Source organism: Rhea pennata, chromosome 3 (assembly GCF_028389875.1).
Source record: "Rhea pennata isolate bPtePen1 chromosome 3, bPtePen1.pri, whole genome shotgun sequence".
Classification (NCBI taxonomy): Eukaryota; Metazoa; Chordata; class Aves; order Rheiformes; family Rheidae; genus Rhea; species Rhea pennata.
Window position 1 is genome coordinate 3,213,088 of NC_084665.1, and position 17,312 is coordinate 3,230,399.

Below are 17,312 nucleotides of genomic sequence, written 5' to 3' on the forward strand. Positions count from 1 at the left end.
AGAACATGATTTTGAGAAACATCCAGGAGGTTTTACACTATGCTAATAGTTTTTAGCTCCTGGAAACAAAATGTAGAGAACCTGCTTCTCCAGCTGTTAGCCATGGTTATTTATAAAATGCTCCTCTTCCAGAGGAATGTCCTGTATATACACAATGATTAAAAAAATCCAGCACATCATCTTCCTCTTTCCTTCTGATTTTACTTCCTCAAAATGTCTTAGCTACTAGAATAAGCTCATGAAAGCAAGTGGAAAGTTTATTCAATGCATGTAAACCACACATACAGCAGCACTACCACCTTGACTCAGAGATGATTATACTGAAGAGAAGTACTTCTCCCTACTTGATCCAGTGAGCATCACAGTTTCTGCCATTCTGGCCGACAGAGGATACAGGAGGAAAAAAAAAAAAGAAAAGAAAATATAGCAATAATACATTAGCAAATCCCATAGCTCTGATACCTACAATAAATCTACTCACACATTCACTAAATGCAATGAGTTTCCATTTCTTAAAATATACTTTTGTCTTAAAAGACAGGAGGAACACTAAGCCGCTTTCTGATTATTTTATCAATGCGCTGAAGCTGTGCCAAGCCCGGAAAAGAGAGCCAGGAAAAGAAGCCAACAAAGCCATCGCTGTTTGTGCCTCACCTTGTTCCTGCATTGCCATGCAAGTAAAGGATTACAGGATGGCTGGAACCCAAAGCATCTTCAAACCACAACTGGTCCTTCCCTCGTGCATTCTTCCATAAAGCTGCAGGGACTGTGTGCCTAGATACAGAAGGAAAAAACAAAAAACCAAACCTATATTGCCTTGTTGTTACTCAGTGTCTTCCACTCAAATTCTTATTTTTTTCTGGTCAGCTCATTAACTCAGAATTACAAAGCTCATACACATACTCTCCTTATAAAAACACCACACTTAGCCAACAAATGCACAATTTTTAAAAGCCAGTTGCTCAGGTAATCTCTACATTTCCTCTTCCATCACTGTTACCTTCTAAACTCTGGATTTTTTTTTAAGGGAGCAGAAACTAAACTTCACAGGCAAGCCCAAAACACAATTACTAAACTTCCTGCTGTTTTGGAGAAAGAATCTCAATTCCTTCACCTTTAATCCTCAAGGTCATCCTCAGTTTTTAACAATTTTAAACTTAATTACTTCAGTTGATAGACTTGCAGACCATAAAGAGTTATCACAGCTAGGTCAGGTGATCATTCTGAACATCTGCTAAGTTAGTTGGTTTTGAAAAGACATTTGGTAAGAGGCATGGCTGACTGTAGAGCAATCTGAGGAAAAAGAACTGATGATAGCCTCATGCATTTTATTGTCAGACAGCAAGCTCTTGGAGGTATAATATTTCCATTAAAAAATAAAGTCTAGAAGAGCCACAAATGTTTAACTCACAGTTGTTCTGTAGAGTATATGTCTCGGCAACCTGTTAAAAATAGTTCAACGTTTGTGGAATGGAAAGAGAGAAACAGACTAAAAAAAGACAGGAATTCAAATCAGGTAGTTACTCTAAGATGACAGACACTGAGAGCAAGTACGTGCCCACAACAACCTCAAATTGCTGAGAAGGGAGCAGCTTACAGCTGTCAGAAATACCTAAAGTACTCATACAGCTTTCTTGTAGGAAAAACGACAAACCTCATCTATCATCACACATTGCTCCCAGACAAATCACCACTGGGAAGAAGGTGTGTGCAAAGGCTACTTTAGTTTGCTGATACCACGCTGGGAGGAGTGGCTGACACACCTGAGGGCTGTGCTGCCATTCAGAGAGACCTGGAGAGGCTGGAGGGTTGGGCAGAGAGGAACATCCTGAGGTTCAGCAAGGGCAACTGCAGAGTCCCGCACCTAGGAAGGAATAACCCCATGCACCAGTACAAGCTGGGGGCTGACCTTGTGGAGAGCAGCTCTGCAGAGGAGGAACTGGAAGTGCTGGTGGATGACAAGTTGACCATGAGGCAGCAATGTGCCCTTGTGGCCAGGAAGGCCAATGGTCTCCTGGGCTGCATCAGGAAGAGTGTTGCCAGTAGGTGGAGGGAGGTGATCCTGCCCCTCTACTCAGCCCTGGGGAGGCCTCATCTCGAGTCCTTCGTCCAGTTCTGGGCTCCCCAGGACAAGAGAGACATGGAGCTACTGGAGAGAGTCCAGCGTAGGGCTACGAGGATGCTCAGAGGACTGGAGCACCTGCCCTCTGAGGAATGGCTGCGAGAGCTGGGCCTCTTCAGCCTGGGGAAGAGAAGACTGAGGGGGGATCTTATCAGTGTGTACAAATACCTGAAGGGAGGATGTCAAGGGGATGGGGACAAACTCTTTTCAGCTGTCCTGCATGACAAGACAAGAGGCAAAGGGCACAAACTGAACCACAGGAAGTTCTGCCTGAATGTGAGGAAGAATTTCTTCACTGTGAAGGTGACAGAGCTCTGGCACAGGTTGCCCACAGAGGCTGTGGAGTCTCCTTCTCCAGAGATCTTCAAGGCCTGCCTAGATGCAACCCTGTCTACCATGCTCTAGGTGACCCTGCTTGAGCAGGGGGGTTGGACTAGATGATCTCCAGAGGTCCCTTCCAACCTTACCAATCCTGTGATTCTGTGATACCTGGGTGCATGCAGCCAGTAGACACAGAGTTTGAGGAACAAAAAATCCCCAGTAGCTGTGGGGCTCACAACTTCACTAAATGATCTGCCTCAAAAATTTTGCAAGTACAAATAGGACAAAACAAGCCAATGATTTTGTTACGGAAGTATAAGGAACATAAAACCCAACACTGGCCTATCAAGGCAAACTCCAAGCTTTTATAAAAACCTCTCTAATAAGTATCAAGACAAATGACATGAACTCTGAATTGCCATCAAAAGCAGAAAGGCCTATTTTGGTAAAGGTACACAATATACATGTGCAGAGGAAGCAAAATAAAAAAATCAAGATTTGCAACCTGAGATTATTCAACAGCTTAGCAGATAAAACTGTAATCAGTGAAGTGAAAATATAAGCCATGATTTACCAGTCTAACCTGGAAAGACTGAAGTTCCAGCTTCTAAAAACGTCCTTGCCTAAAATTCACTTACAGGGAGGAACTGTTTTTATGTTGCAGGCTACCACGGTCCCATTCAAAAGGTCATGTACCCCCAAGTCAAGATGAGACTCAAGATCTCCACTGCATTACTGAACACAGACACACACACATAATTATAAACTCCAAATCCCTTTGCTCACACATCTAACTTCACTGGCTGTATTAAGGAGCAGTCTCTTTGACAGCCCTTTTTTTCAGTTGTTTGCTGCTCTTACACGCATCTTGACACTGCAGGCCCCTGACTTTCAAAGGTAGTAGGATTTTTTCACAGTTTTAAAACTTCTAGTGTTGAGATACAATAGAAAGCCATAGCCAGAAAAAGTTACAGAAGCCAGTTTGAACTGGTCTAATAATACTGAAAGTACTGAAAGCAGAGAAAGAACCTGTCATCTGAGCTGTAGATTCTGGTAACAGGGAGCTAAAATGAACTACTCTTGCCTGGGACCAGAAATTCTTCTTTGTGAGGCACGAATAACAAGCAAGGCTCTAACACTATCACTTGTTTTCTTAAAGAGAGCAAAAAAAAAAAAAAAAAAAAGAGTTCCTTTCTCACCCACTCTCCAGAACCTTGCGCATGTTTTATATGCAGAATATGCTTCCTCCTACCCTGAACATTTTGATCCTGTTTTCCCATGTTCCCACATGTTTAATTTGCAAAACAGAGTACAAACAGCAGTTGAATGACAAAACTCCTAATTCATATGGCGCTGCTCTGATCTGGAGGCATGATCTTTTTAAGAATTAACAGTGGCAACCGTTGCCATTCCAAACTATGAAATTTCTCTGAATGTAAAGGTTTTCCAGTCGTGTTTTATGTGCTCGTGATTTGAGTCCAAGTAAGCTCCAGAGATCTGCAGACCTTTCAACATCAGCTGTATCACTTGGCAGACAAAATAAGAACACGCAGTGGCTGTCACCAAGCTTGATCATGCAAGGGCAGATATACAGGCTACAGTGAGAGCAAAGAGGATGACTAAGGATGCATGGCACATGCTGCATAAGAACGGGTTTCCTTACCAGACTCCGACGGTTACATCCTCCTCTGGCTGCAGATAATAATTACAAGTATGGTTTAAACCTTGATCCTGTGGTCTTTTCAAGTCAATGAAATACGGGACTCTCACTGGAAGAAAAAAAAAAAGAAAGAAAAGAAACAGAAGATGAAACATTTTAATTTTTACCTTTATTTTCTTACAAAACAACTTTACCAAGGCACTAGAGAGCTCTACAAACTAATCCACTCTACTGGGAAGATCTTTCCCTTTCTGTGTAAAAGGATAAACGGGCAACAGCTATGACTAAAACATAAGCCTCATAGCAGGCAAGGTAAGATGACAGAAGCAGCCAGCACAAAAACAGGGAGTAGGTCAAAATTAAGGTGCAAGGGAGAAAAAGTTTGCTATGGCACATATTTAATCATCTGTGCCCTGTTTGCTTTGTACAACTTCCAGACATGAGTAAGTCACGCCTCCTACATTAGCGGGATACGTTCATTTATTCGACAAACCTTTTACTGTTTGCTTTAGAGCTGTAACGCAAGACAGTGACGTGACAAACTCTTAGAAGAAGGAGAGCAGCCCAGAGCTGTAATGTATTTCAAGATGATCAGTGGTTTTACAGCCTCTGTAATATCATAATCTAAAGGAAGTATTACACTGCAGTACCAGACACCACGTTGTTATTGGCACGTAAGAGTAAGATTAACTGTGCCAAATACTGCCCTCTTGAGCCCTGCAGGAAGAGATGCAGCTTGTTACCCTGCCCTCCAGAGACTCTCAAGTAATTGCCGATCTTCCAGATATCATCGCATTTAGAAAGAGGTCACATTACACCAGGCACTTCATCTCTTTGGGAAGAGATCCCAGAAAACAAGTCCAGCTCGGGTTACTCTTCTAAATGCTTTATTTTCCCAGCCTATGCAACACACAGTTGCTCGTTGCTTGTAATATTCGATGTCTGATACATGAACAGCATCAGGAAAGTCAAATACAAATTGTTACTGACAGAAGACGATGAAAATGCACATGTTATGCAGCTGTCAGCTCTGACAACCAAGGCACAAGAGCTGGAACCATGCAAAAAGCACATATGCACGCTTCACAGCAGCCACAAAAAAGCATTTGAACATAGAGAGAATGCAACCAAAATGATGCAAGCAATATAAATGCAAACGTATCTACCTGGTCCTCCTAGCCCGACCTCAACAATCTAAGGATATTTTCCAGAACTTCATTACAAAACGGGAGTAAGGTTGAAAAGACAAATTTAGATTGCAAAGAAGTGTCCCTCATACATTTGTGTTCCCTCATTTTCCATCCTGTGGAAGCTCAGGCCTCCTTGGGAGAGATTGCCAATCACACCAGATCATCTGCACAAACAGTTTGACCAAATACAAATGCTAAAGAGGGAAACACTAAACCTGACTGTGTGAGTGGGCTGCTTGGGATTTTCTTCTGCCTCAGCCAGAATATTCTCCTAAAATGCTTTCAGGTGAAGAATCACTGTCTGGAAAAACAATGTATTGGATTTAGTTTCACTTGCTTGCTTTGTATTCACACATCTTTGTTAAATCCTTCAGAAAAAAAAAACGCTTTTGACACATTGCACAGCTTTCTGAAGGAAATCCTTTCAGCTGAAAGTTATCTGCAGTTTAGTCTTCATAGTGTGTCTTTGGTCTAAATAAAGTGACTATTAGGGCCACAGAAAATGCTATGCAGCCCTTTATTTGGGGAACTTGCAACCTGTGAAAGTTCCCGTTCTTCAAAAGCTGTAAACATGCAGGGGAAGAGAGCCACAGCAGAGGAAAGATTAAAACACTCCTCCCCTCACCCTTCACCCGTCCCAACACACTCAGTCACTTACCAAAGTTTAGGAAGACCAGTTTCGCCTGAATAGCGGGGCAAAGTTTTACTAGAAATGGAATGGCTATGTACACTCCCAACAACCAGATTAACAACCTTCGCAATCGGAACCATAATCCGTAACGCCTGTATAAAAGGGGAAAAAGAAAAATCTCAATACAGCAGTTTTATGAAGCAATTTACACAGTGATCAGTGTGCTTGGTGCATTTGAAAACCCGGTAGTTTCATGTGTTCTTTAAACACAGTTAATTTTCAAACTGTTTACGTAGCCTCAGCTGCCTGAGAGAAGCAGAAGCAACCAAACTGTCAGCTGATGATATGCAGCCTGGAAAAAGAGAATAGAAACTCTCCATTGATATTTTAAAACACTTTGTAACAGCTTTTTTTTCTGCTGATCTTACAGTGATCTTACATGTATCACACAGTAAAGGCCTAAGCTTTGCCTTCAAAAAGAAGTCTGACTACATTTCCCATTTAAATCACTAGAAGCAAGACTTTAAATTAGATCCTCACAAATTTTGATGAGTTACCTGTAATGAGACTGCCTGATCCTAGACTGATAAAATTACACAAGACCTCCTGCACAGACTGGAGAAGAGGTTATATCTTGTCCAACTAAAGCGATTCCTACCTTTCAATGCCTTGGAAAGCAAGTCTCTCTAAGTAATAAAACCCCCCAAAATTTCTTATCTGTGGTGTCATTCGCTAGTAGTCCAGACTGAGTTTGGCACAATTCCTCCAAAATTTTATTTCTGTCTTTTCCTAAGTATTCTGACTGGGAAGAGTAGCTACAAAAAAAATTAAAGGAGCACACAGCAGAAGCTAAGCAACTTCTCTCAAAATATACATTATTGCTGCACAATAATCACCATACATACACACAAACATATATATACACGAGTATATATGAAGCTGTACTTCTAAGCATTTAGTTGACCAACACGCTTCGGGCAGAAACACTGAGGTCTCAACTGTTATTTCAGTCAAGAAATATATATATAAATACTTCAGGCAACATGATTTCCTTTGCTTTGCAGCAGTCTCAAGCAGGAATAAGGGCAAACCATGCTCCATGCCAGCGGACAACTAGCTCGCTGCACCTGGAACCACCAGCAGCTGAGAGCAGAGATCATTTTTTCCTCTAGTAAGCATTTCTCCAAGAAATACCAGAGCACAGTCAGAGCTGGGACAGAAAGAGTTTCACCACATACCAAAATATTCCAGATTGCAACAACTTATGTACTACTGGGCTAAAGTCAAGGCTTTCAGCAGCTTTTCTACATAGTACCGGAGGAGAAAACCTCCCTCCCCAACTCAGTATAAGGTTATGGCGTGACTGCTCGGGTACTCACTGGGCTAGGTTACTTCCCTATACATCCCAAAACTGCATCCACTCCTCTACCACCTACCCACAGGTACCCGTCTGGCCCCTCTTGCCCAGGATTCAGTTTAGCGACTGAGCCCTCAGAGCATATTTTTAGCTCTCTTCAATGAGAAAAGTGTCTCTTTTTTTGTTTGACTGGTCACTCAGAGTAACACAGCCCCGCTGTGTCCTCCCACCTCCCGCGCGAGATGCGATGCTGCCCTCACCACCTCCCACGGGTTTGCATCAAGGAGGGACAACAGCAGCTTCGAGCAGGCTTTTCTAGGGCCCAGCGCACCCATGTTGGGGGACTTGGGTCCATCAGTATCAAGGCTGATGGACAGAAAAAAACAGCTTGCAAACTGTTCAAGACTGCACCAGAATCAGCTCTGACCCTTCCAGGCACAATCAGAGCTCATCAAAACACAGGTTTTGAGAATATCAAGGTGGCAAAAATACTTGGTGTGACCCAGATATGAGTTTATGCAAGTCAAGAACAAATGCTGATGCAGACTACATTCTCTGAGTAATGCTTAGGAATGATTTTCATCTCCTCTTTCTCTTTAGAAGACTCAGTTGAAACATCCCTTCCTTAACTCATGCCAAATGCTAATCAATAACGTGACACTTATACCTCATCGCCACAGAGATGTCTGCTTAAAATGCAACCAGGACAGACTCTCTACCCATCAAAACCCAGCTTCTCATCTGCTGATAAATCCAAGAAAATGTACCGAGGTGCAGATGTAAAATTATCAGGTAAGTCTTTAGTGAGCAATTTAACTAAATTAAATTGCTCTTGCTCAGCAGAAAAATCTGTTTCATGCCATCAATGCCCTGCACAGGGATTTTTTTGGTGTGCTCAGGCAAAAGCAGCAGCAACACACTTTTCACACTCCCCTCCACCAGAAAACTTAAGTTCATCTTGGAGGAAAATACATGCAAATTAGGAAATCTCACTACAACTAGGGCACTCCAACCAGCATATTCCAGGTCTGCCCTGTTTAAATCAAGCAGTTTAGCAACAGCTAATAGATTAACTTAGAGCCCACTTAATGGAATAGCTGCGTTGTTCTTTTACTAAGCAGCTGCAGACTGCAGACATTGAATATATTATCACATGCTAAGATAAAGGAAAAAAAAAAAAAAAAAAAAAAAGAACCCACAGCTACTAACATTGCATTTCCTTGGGCTTTTGCCCAACTTCTGGTTCTGTCCAAACGCGTACAAAATCTGAAGTTGGTTTTGCCTAATGCAAGTTTTCAGAGAGGATGTGAAAAGAGCATTCCCTCTCCGGTCATACTTAAATACGAAAAAGACTTTCCTGAGAGCATGACATCCAAATTTGAAAAATTTCCTGGTAATTTATAGGCTAGGCCTAGGGACAGTCTGGAGACTAATACTGAGTGAGGTTTAGAGGAGCAAGAACAGGATAAAATTTATGAGGAACACACACTTGCTGGGCTTGCAGGCCTAAAAGGAGAGAGAAATACACGTGTAGCTCACATGGCCTTTATAATCTAGCAGGCTCAACGATCAAACAAAATGCTCTCAGACGCCCGATAACAAGACTCTGCTTTGGTTTCAGTGCGTTCTGCTTCTCTGGTTTGTCCCGGCGTCCCTCAGATCAATAGCTGCAAGTCGGCAGCCCAGCCACGGCCGAAATTCAGAGCACAGGACGCAGAAGCCAAGACCATTTTCATTCTTCGTCGTGCAAGGTACCTCCTGATCGCTTGGCGGCAAAAGTGACTTTAAAGGTGATGGAGGACGAAGTACATAACATGAATAATGGCATAACGAGAATGCGTTCCCCCACTTGTCTAAGAGCAAAAGGCATCTGATCTGCCCAAGTAGATTGATCTGTTGTTTTATTCCACTTGGTCCCTGCCAAAAAAAAAGAAAAAGAAAGAAAAGACAAGGCATTCAACTGCGCAAAAGCGATTTTACAGACAGGCAGTGAGTGTGAAATCCACTCTGAAACGTTACAAGTTCTGGAGAGCTTGTGTGATCACACACGGCAAAGCAGTCTTCCACTACAGGAGTAACCGGGTCATCGTCTTCGTTTTGCTGCGAAACCTCCTTTATTTATCATCAAAGGCAAATTGAGAAGACGCTAATATCAAAAAGTTTGTCCTCTCTGGATATCTGTGGGCATTGAACAAAGCTGCACAGACAACTGTGCGATTCGTTTCTTTCTGGCCCAACTACACAAAATTTTCCTCAGTGAAAAAAAAAATCTTTGGCCAAGCCTTATTTCTGCTTCAGTAGAGTCACTGTATAGAGAGCGGGGAGGCTGAATTACTGAAAATTCACCTAATCTTGAAAACAGATCTTACAGATACAAATTCGACCTAGTCAGTGGGAACACAACAGTATGTGCTATTACTTTTAACATTTGAGCAACTGACCTCTCCCTTTGGCATTAAGATATAAACAGCATCAGTTCACTGCAAAAGAACTTAAAAATCAAAAGCAAAGGCCCCAAACTCATCTTGCTATATCCAGGATTAAGCAGTCATGTAAGAAATTCATAAACAGAGTCACAGTCCTGGAAACAAGACATAAATTCAAAGGCATTGAACTTGTTCTCACAAGCATTTTTCATAGAACAAAACAAAAAAAAAAAAAAAAACACAGACAGAAGCTGTCTTGTATTTGCATCATCAGAGCTCAGTTTATTTAAATCCTAAAAATCTTTGCCCTTTGTAAAATCTGAAAAACAGGAAAATTAATAGTCTACCAGGATTCCTTTAAGTAGATGCTTAATAAAAACAGTAATAAAATACTTACTTAGAATCTTGAACTTTTGCATTTTCTGAGGAAATATTCCACTGCTTCTCTCTGCCCCTTCCAAAAACTGAACCACAGGATAGCCAGTTTTGCACACACCTCTATGGACAACAGGAGTTTTGAAGGTTTTAAAGAACGAAGATATTACCTTGTGAACAGGATCTTGTGAACAGGCACGGACAGCATATATTGAAAAATGGCTTAACAATTTCTCAAGCACCACTGTTCCTACAAACCGTTTAATCAGAGGATCCTTTCCAGAGCAAGGCCACTGAGAGACACACACGAAAAAAGCCCCAAAGCTGTGATCTGCTGGCTAACATTGCGGTGTATTATATCACCATCTCCTTTGCACAAGAGACAACCAGCTGGCAACGAAAAAGCAAGTCGCAATCGAAGTCAGATGGAGAATAAATTGTTACTGACACATGCTATGCGCGTGAAGGACATGATAGGCTGAAAAGGAACGTTACTGACTTTGCAGAAGACAACTAAATATTTCAGCTGTTAAGAAGATCTAAAGAAGGTTGGTCTTGTTGACTGTTTCTCTAATTCAAGTATAAATCTGTCTCCATATAAAACCAAGTATTATCAGGGAGAGCTGTTAGAGTGGTTACCACGAAGCATCAGCCAACTAATACAAGGTTTATTTCCATTCTCTGCCATCAGAGTACTGAAGATGCAACAAGCAAATTCATGTCTGATCCTATAGCTTTCATCATGGCAGCATCCAAAATGCTCACCAATTGATTTAAGGAAAAATCTGAAATCAGGGACTGCTTTTATTTTAGGAACACAGTAAACAGATTAACAGAAAAGAGGTTATAAGACTCCTAAAGAGTCACTCAGTCTACTCCCTCACTCCAAAAAGGATCAGTTCTACTCAAAGCAGTCGCTTGCTTGCTTCATCTCACCAAAGCATGGCAAAGCGCAACGGCTCACGCTTCCTGAGCCTGCCTTTGGTGGCGCAGAGCTGAGCTGAAGGCTGCCTGAGGCCACACACCAAACCGGGCTAGCTCCTTTCTCACTGAACAGTGATTTTTCTTAGGAGATGACAAATGCATGGAACTATTTTAAAAGTTGAATAAAGCTATACCCAGGAGGCAGAGATAGCAAGACATCCAAATCTCACAACCAGTGATGATCCTGTTTACACTAGTCCAAGTACACCCTCTAAATGCTGACCTCAAAATGTTCAGATGGAACAAGGCATGGAAGTCTTCGCCTTCAAAGGCCTTCTAAATATTGGCCTTGAACTGTTAGGCTGGAGCAAGGCATTGGAGCCTTCATCTCGAAAGGCCCAGCACACAAAAGGCTACCTGTCCATCACGTCATGAACGGTACTCTACTCTCCAGCAGCCTGCTTCATTTGATTTGATCCAGAAGCAAACTGTTGGGGGTATTCTGCTCTACCTCTTCTAACTCAAAGACAAACAATTAGGAATAAGGGCCCTAAAAAGGCAAAGGAAAGACAACTAATCTAAAACCTGCAGATTTTCATAAAGAAAAGGACAGAAAAAGAAAGGGTTTTTTGAGAATGTTTACAAATGTGCAAGATGCATTTTTAATTCCTCAGAGCGTATGATACCTTATTTTTTAAAGAGATATCACCAACAGCAATGGGAGGCAAAGGTGTCCCAATAGAAGAAAAAACTCAAATGAGCATTGACCAGATGTTAGCACACTCATTTAAAAAATAAAGAAAAAAAAGAAAAAAAAGTTAGTGTTTTGAAAGAAATTCAAGTTGTTCTAACCACAAGAAAATATTGCCAGCTACTGTAATTTACTTGTTGTAGATGAGCTTCTCAGGTTGGTTTAGCAGAAGTGGCCCAAATGCCCGTGCTGAGAAGCCACCTCTAGGACCTTTTCTTTTGGCGGCGGCATCGGCTCATGGAGACCTCGTGCTGTGGCTTAGAACACCCTCATCTTCAGCAACATCCTTTCCCTGCAACACCTCTGTTCACAGCAAACTCTCCACACAATCCCAAGCTCTTCTTAGAGGCTTTCTGACCCCTTTCAGCCCCCAAGTAAGCTGTTGCCTACAAGGCATCTTCTTTTGGCTGGGGTAAGGGCTTCAGGCAGTGCCACTCCATGAACGCAGATGAGGTCTGAAACTTCTTTTAAGCTCCCAAACTCCCCACTCCAGGTGACGTCATGACCGAGCTCCCCTCTTACAGCCTAGACCCTCACTTAAGACTGCTTCGGCGCCTCTTCAGATTAATATTAAATGATTAAATGTTAACTTAAAATGATCAGCAGCAAGCAGGAGGTCACCTAGCAAGCCATTTACAGGAATTCGGCACTCACCTCTCCAAGAGGTATGACTTCAAGAGCAGGAGGGGGTGCCTTGGTAAACTGGGGTTTTTCAGAGCTTCAGTAGCAAGCTCTGGCTACTGAGACCTTAATAACATCAGCTCAATTTATGGAAGAGAAAATGATCTTGGGTAGGCCCTGCAAGAATCAAGATCCTGGTGCAGCAAGAAAGGAAAATGAGGCAATGGTACTTGGGATTAGGGGAACATAAAGCCACTGAACCAGCAGAAGCAACGGAGCAGCCTGCAGGCATGATACAGGCCTTTGGCAAGAAAACAGGTCTGCAAAAAGCAGAGCAAATGATGCAAGGCAGGGAGAGGTTTGCCCAAGCATTTACATACCCTGAAGAACAGGGCTATGCTAGCTACATCTCACTTCCCTCCTGTGAGCATCCTCCCCTTTCTCCTCCGGTCCTCATCCTCCCAACCTCCGCCTAAGCTGACTCCCTTGCAAGAAAATAACAACACAGCTCATCTAATTAAAACACTCTGAGTATCAGCACCTTCCTCAAAGGAGAGGAGTTTGAAACTTTAGTCTCATATAAACTTATATTCTAATTCTGCAAAACCTATTTGTCACAGATTGGGAAACAGGAATGAACTTAATATTCAGCAATACAGTACTGATTTATTTAAGATGTATACTGACAGCAGAGTGTAAGCAACAGTACTCAATACTTAGGTAAACTGGTATTAGCATTAACTCTATGCAACTACACTAACCTGAATGCCATGTCTGAGGAGGAAAGAAGCAGATGCTTTGTTATTTTAAGTATTTAGCAAACAATGAATAATTACACCCCAGACAGTTGACTTTGGGGACAGAAAAACAGGCTTGGGGATTGGGATTAAGGTTGTTAATTGGCTCTGAATGCAGCTTGTGCAACAGCAGCTTTGTTTATGCCAGAACTTTTGCAGTATGAAACACTTGTTTGAAATCTAAGAATATGTTTTCTCCAGAATTTCCCAGCAGTATTTTCTAGCTGACACTTATCAAATCAAATATCACCCACACTAGACTGATGTCAAGCTTGGCACCAAGATACTGCTGTAGGGCAGCATGCTAATAAGTACACTTGCTCCACTGTTTACTGAAATCAAGTTTTCCACTTATTTCACAGCTGACAGCTGTTTTATATTAAAGGCACAACCTCCTCGCTAGCCCACGAGCTAGGGAAACACAAGGCTATCTGCAAGTGAAAGAGGAAAAAAACAGAACATAAATGAGAAAGACTTAAACAGGACCAGAAGTACAAAACAGGAGCTTGAGATCAGCCGAGCCGTTTTTTTTTTATTGAGGCAGAACAACTTCTCCCTCCCATACTCTTTAGAGGGGAGGAACAGTAGGCTGCAGAAGTGTTGCTTCAAGAGCAAAATCAGTTCAGAAATATCATACTTCAGTTTCTACCTGCAGTTTAATAGAGCTGCTGACTGAATGCGTGCCATAATTGAAAAGCATACAATACAGCCAAGCGTACATACAATACGGTCCCTTCTCTGGTGCCGACACTTAAACTCGCTGCAACCATGCTGTAAGCCTGCCAGGCTTGCATGCTGTGTTAACCCTGCAGCAACAACAGGAATTCATTGAGATTTTATTACTATGGACGCGCATGTATGAACAGGTCCATGTTATCGAGCTGCACAGCTTTGCAAGCATGAAACCTTTCCACAAAACCATTGCAAGAATTAGGGAGATAGCCACCAATACGCAACTTGAGAATTATCACTACTGGCAGGCGCTGGCTGTCTTCTAAGCACTCAAGCAGAAGTCCCATTTGTTTACTGTAGACCTTTCTCCTTTCAAATGCGTGAAGACGGTTTTCTTATCTATTTCCAACTTCAGCAGCTCTGCCTTTTCTGGTAGGCATCAGAAGCCATTCCTCTTTGAAAGCCTAACTAAAAGGGGGGGGGGAAGCTTTGTATTAGCCAGGATACTACCACCTTTTAGATGCAGAACACATCACTAGTAAACCATTTGGATTACAATGAACGAACAGTTCCCTTTTAGGGGCATACAAACAAGAGCATTGAACAATGCCAAAACATTACATATGCTGACCGTCAGCTGATTGCAGTTGCATTTAGCTGGCGGTCACCAATGCCCCCTGCAATTGTGACCTGCTTAAAAGAGGCTTAACGAACAGCGCACAGCCCATAAAGGCACAGCGCAAATTAAAGAACAGATGTACCAATAGATACAGAGCAAGGGGTCGTTCCAGAAAGATTAATCCATTCCTGCTTTCATCTATGCTTTTATTCAAGGATTCTGGCTTTAGGTATCAGCTTGTTGAAGACGTAACTCCTAAGTCAAGCACAGGGCTTGAAGCATTAAGCTGACAATTAAAACCAGAGCCTTTGCTCACACTGCAAAGATCTAAGAGCCATGCCAAAACAAGCGCACTCAAGGAAGCCGAACACCAGGTGCTGGAGTTCCTACTTGGCTGCTGTGTGGAAAACTGGACATTTTCTAGCCCTGCACATCAATCTGACATGAAGTTCAAAGCATATGTGGTCCCTACTCTGGTACCTGAAGGGGGAAAAAAAGACACTTTACTACAGAGACAATGCAGAACTATTGTAAATTGAAAGAAAAGGTTAGTAACTGCTTTACTCCTGGCTTTGCAAGGACTATCACAGAATCACAGAACCGGTGAGGTTGGAAGGGACCTCTGGAGATCATCTAGCCCACCCTCCTGCTCAAACAGGGTCACCTACAGCACGTTGCACAGGATCACGTCCAGGCGGCTTTTGAGCATCTCCAGAGAAGACGACTCCACAACCTCCCTGGGCAACCTGTTCCAGTGCTGTCACTCTCACAGTGAAGAAGTTCTTCCTTATATTCAGGTGGAACTTCCTGTGTTTCAGGACTATGGAACAAGTATTTCCAACAACTGTGTCCCATTCAGAGTTTTCATATTCAGCAGCATCAAATTTATATTTTCAGCTTTGTGCTTGCTTCCTAAGGCTGCTCTGAAACCAATCACAACTCCACAAAAAGCAAGGCATGGCCACTAGACCGCTTTAGGGGAGAAAGAGACAGACTTCGCTCCCTGGGGATGCCAAGTAAAAATCCACTCAAGCATCTTCCACACATGTGCTTTCACCCACAAGCACAGGATGTTGCAAGCTGCAAGCACTGGCTTCGAAACTTCATTTACATCACTCAGTTGTGTAGGCATCTGTTTTGGAGAAATCACCTCAGGCAAAGGCCAGCAAATAGCACAGCAATCTCTAGACAGTATAAACGCATTTACTGTTCTCTGCTCTGAGCTTGAACGTATCCCACTGAAAAGTGAAATTTTCTTCGAAGGTTTTTTTTTTTTTTCCCCCTCAGTTATAGCACAAGTCCTTTATTCTGCACACCTCTAGTGACAGGAAGAGGTCAGGTTCCACACAACCTCATTTCAATAGTATTCAACAGCAGCCTCTTCTGCAGGAAGAATTAAGCTGCATTTTCAGCTGGTCAGTCCTGATTTGAATGCTATTACTCAAGTTCAGAACAACAGAAGAGATATTACAGCAAAGTAGGGTATTTGAGGTTTCAAATATTTGTATTTGCTCTGCTTGACAGACAAAAAAAAAGAAGTGTATTACAACTGAAAGAGAAAGGCCCACAGTTTGACCTCCAGATCAGTTCTCTCCAGAGAAGCCTGGAAGAAATACCAATTCTTGCTATTCAAGCATCACTCCTAGTTAAACAGGAGGAAGGTAACTGAAAAACACCTCTTCTTCTTCCCAACTGTGATAGGACAACTCCAGGCTTGAAAGGAGTTAGTATAGGAATACTATATTGTTATGTGGTTAGAACAGTTTTGCATCTATTCGTATATGGAAGTTACTTGCCGAAAAAGCAAGGCTGGTCGTTCCAGAGGAAAAAAAAATTAATAAATCCCACAGATTAAAGTACTTACACAATGCAATTATATATGCCCTCCTTTGGAAGAGGTTTTGCTTCAGGTATTTGCTAGCTTCAGGGGGGGGGGAAAAAGTCAGCGCCTGAGTTTTTCCCCATGCTCTTCTTTCAATTTCTAAAATTCTCTTTCTGAGATTTGATAGGTTGTTTTATACAAGATTGGAGAGGGCAGCTGTGGAACCTGAAAATAAACATTTGAAAATACTTAATTTTCTTGGTCTAATCTTTTCTATTGCTGTAGTGCACAGTAAGACTTCTTACATTACTTTGCAGGAAAATAAATCTAGGTTAAACAAATAGTTTAATTTGAAAAGTAAACACAGCCATCGTTCCTGTTAGCTCAGTTCAATAATCATAGACTTAAATGATCAAGGCACATAAAGGCTAATATTAGAAAACTCTTCTCGCAAATTTAAATTGCCTTCATTAAAGAAGGGACAGATTTCCAAAGCTCAGTGTTACGTTCCTTTACCAACACTTGACTGCTTTGAGACAGAAAGAAATATGCCAGCAAGGCAAAAGTGCAAAGGCCTGATGATAATTTTATTTCGAGGTATGGAGCTCACACAAGGCCTGGGTGAAAGGACACACTGACAGCCTGCAGGGTGACTAAGAGTGATTTCACACATTATCTACGTTTCAGCCCCTACAGTCACAACCTTTACACTCTCCCTAATTATTCTGCCTTGCCTCCAGCTCTGTTTAACCTATGTTCTTGTTGAACTCTTCACCAGTTGATGCAGCTCCCCGAACTGCCCTGTTCATTACCTCGTGAACCCTCTGCTCCCCCCCACCCCGGTTTTACCAGCAGTAACTGTGCATCTACCATCCCGCTGAGACAAAATTACTTACACTGATCCAAGAAACAGTCTCAAGAGAATCTCCCAGTTGTTTCTCTCTCCATTAACAGCTACTCTCAAGACCTGTCACTGAGCTAGTTTTCAATACAGCTAATATGTGTTCCATTAACAGTGCAAGCC

At 42.2% G+C, this 17,312-nt stretch overlaps 1 protein-coding gene across 3 annotated transcripts in view; it reads right to left on the bottom strand.

The window, feature by feature from the left end:
* The window catches only part of ABHD12 (abhydrolase domain containing 12, lysophospholipase), a 40,389-nt gene that overhangs the window by 16,600 nt on the left and 6,477 nt on the right, over nucleotides 1-17,312 (bottom strand). For 2 of the 3 annotated variants that reach the window (XM_062571364.1, XM_062571366.1), the window contains exons 2-4: nucleotides 5,952-6,076; nucleotides 4,107-4,212; nucleotides 655-774 (exon numbers count right to left, since the gene is read on the bottom strand). In XM_062571364.1, the coding sequence (XP_062427348.1) occupies nucleotides 655-774; nucleotides 4,107-4,212; nucleotides 5,952-6,076 (351 nt within the window). Of the gene's footprint in view, nucleotides 1-654; nucleotides 775-4,106; nucleotides 4,213-5,951; nucleotides 6,077-8,820; nucleotides 9,030-17,312 lie in introns of those variants that run through there. The other variant, XM_062571365.1, reaches the window with a different exon arrangement.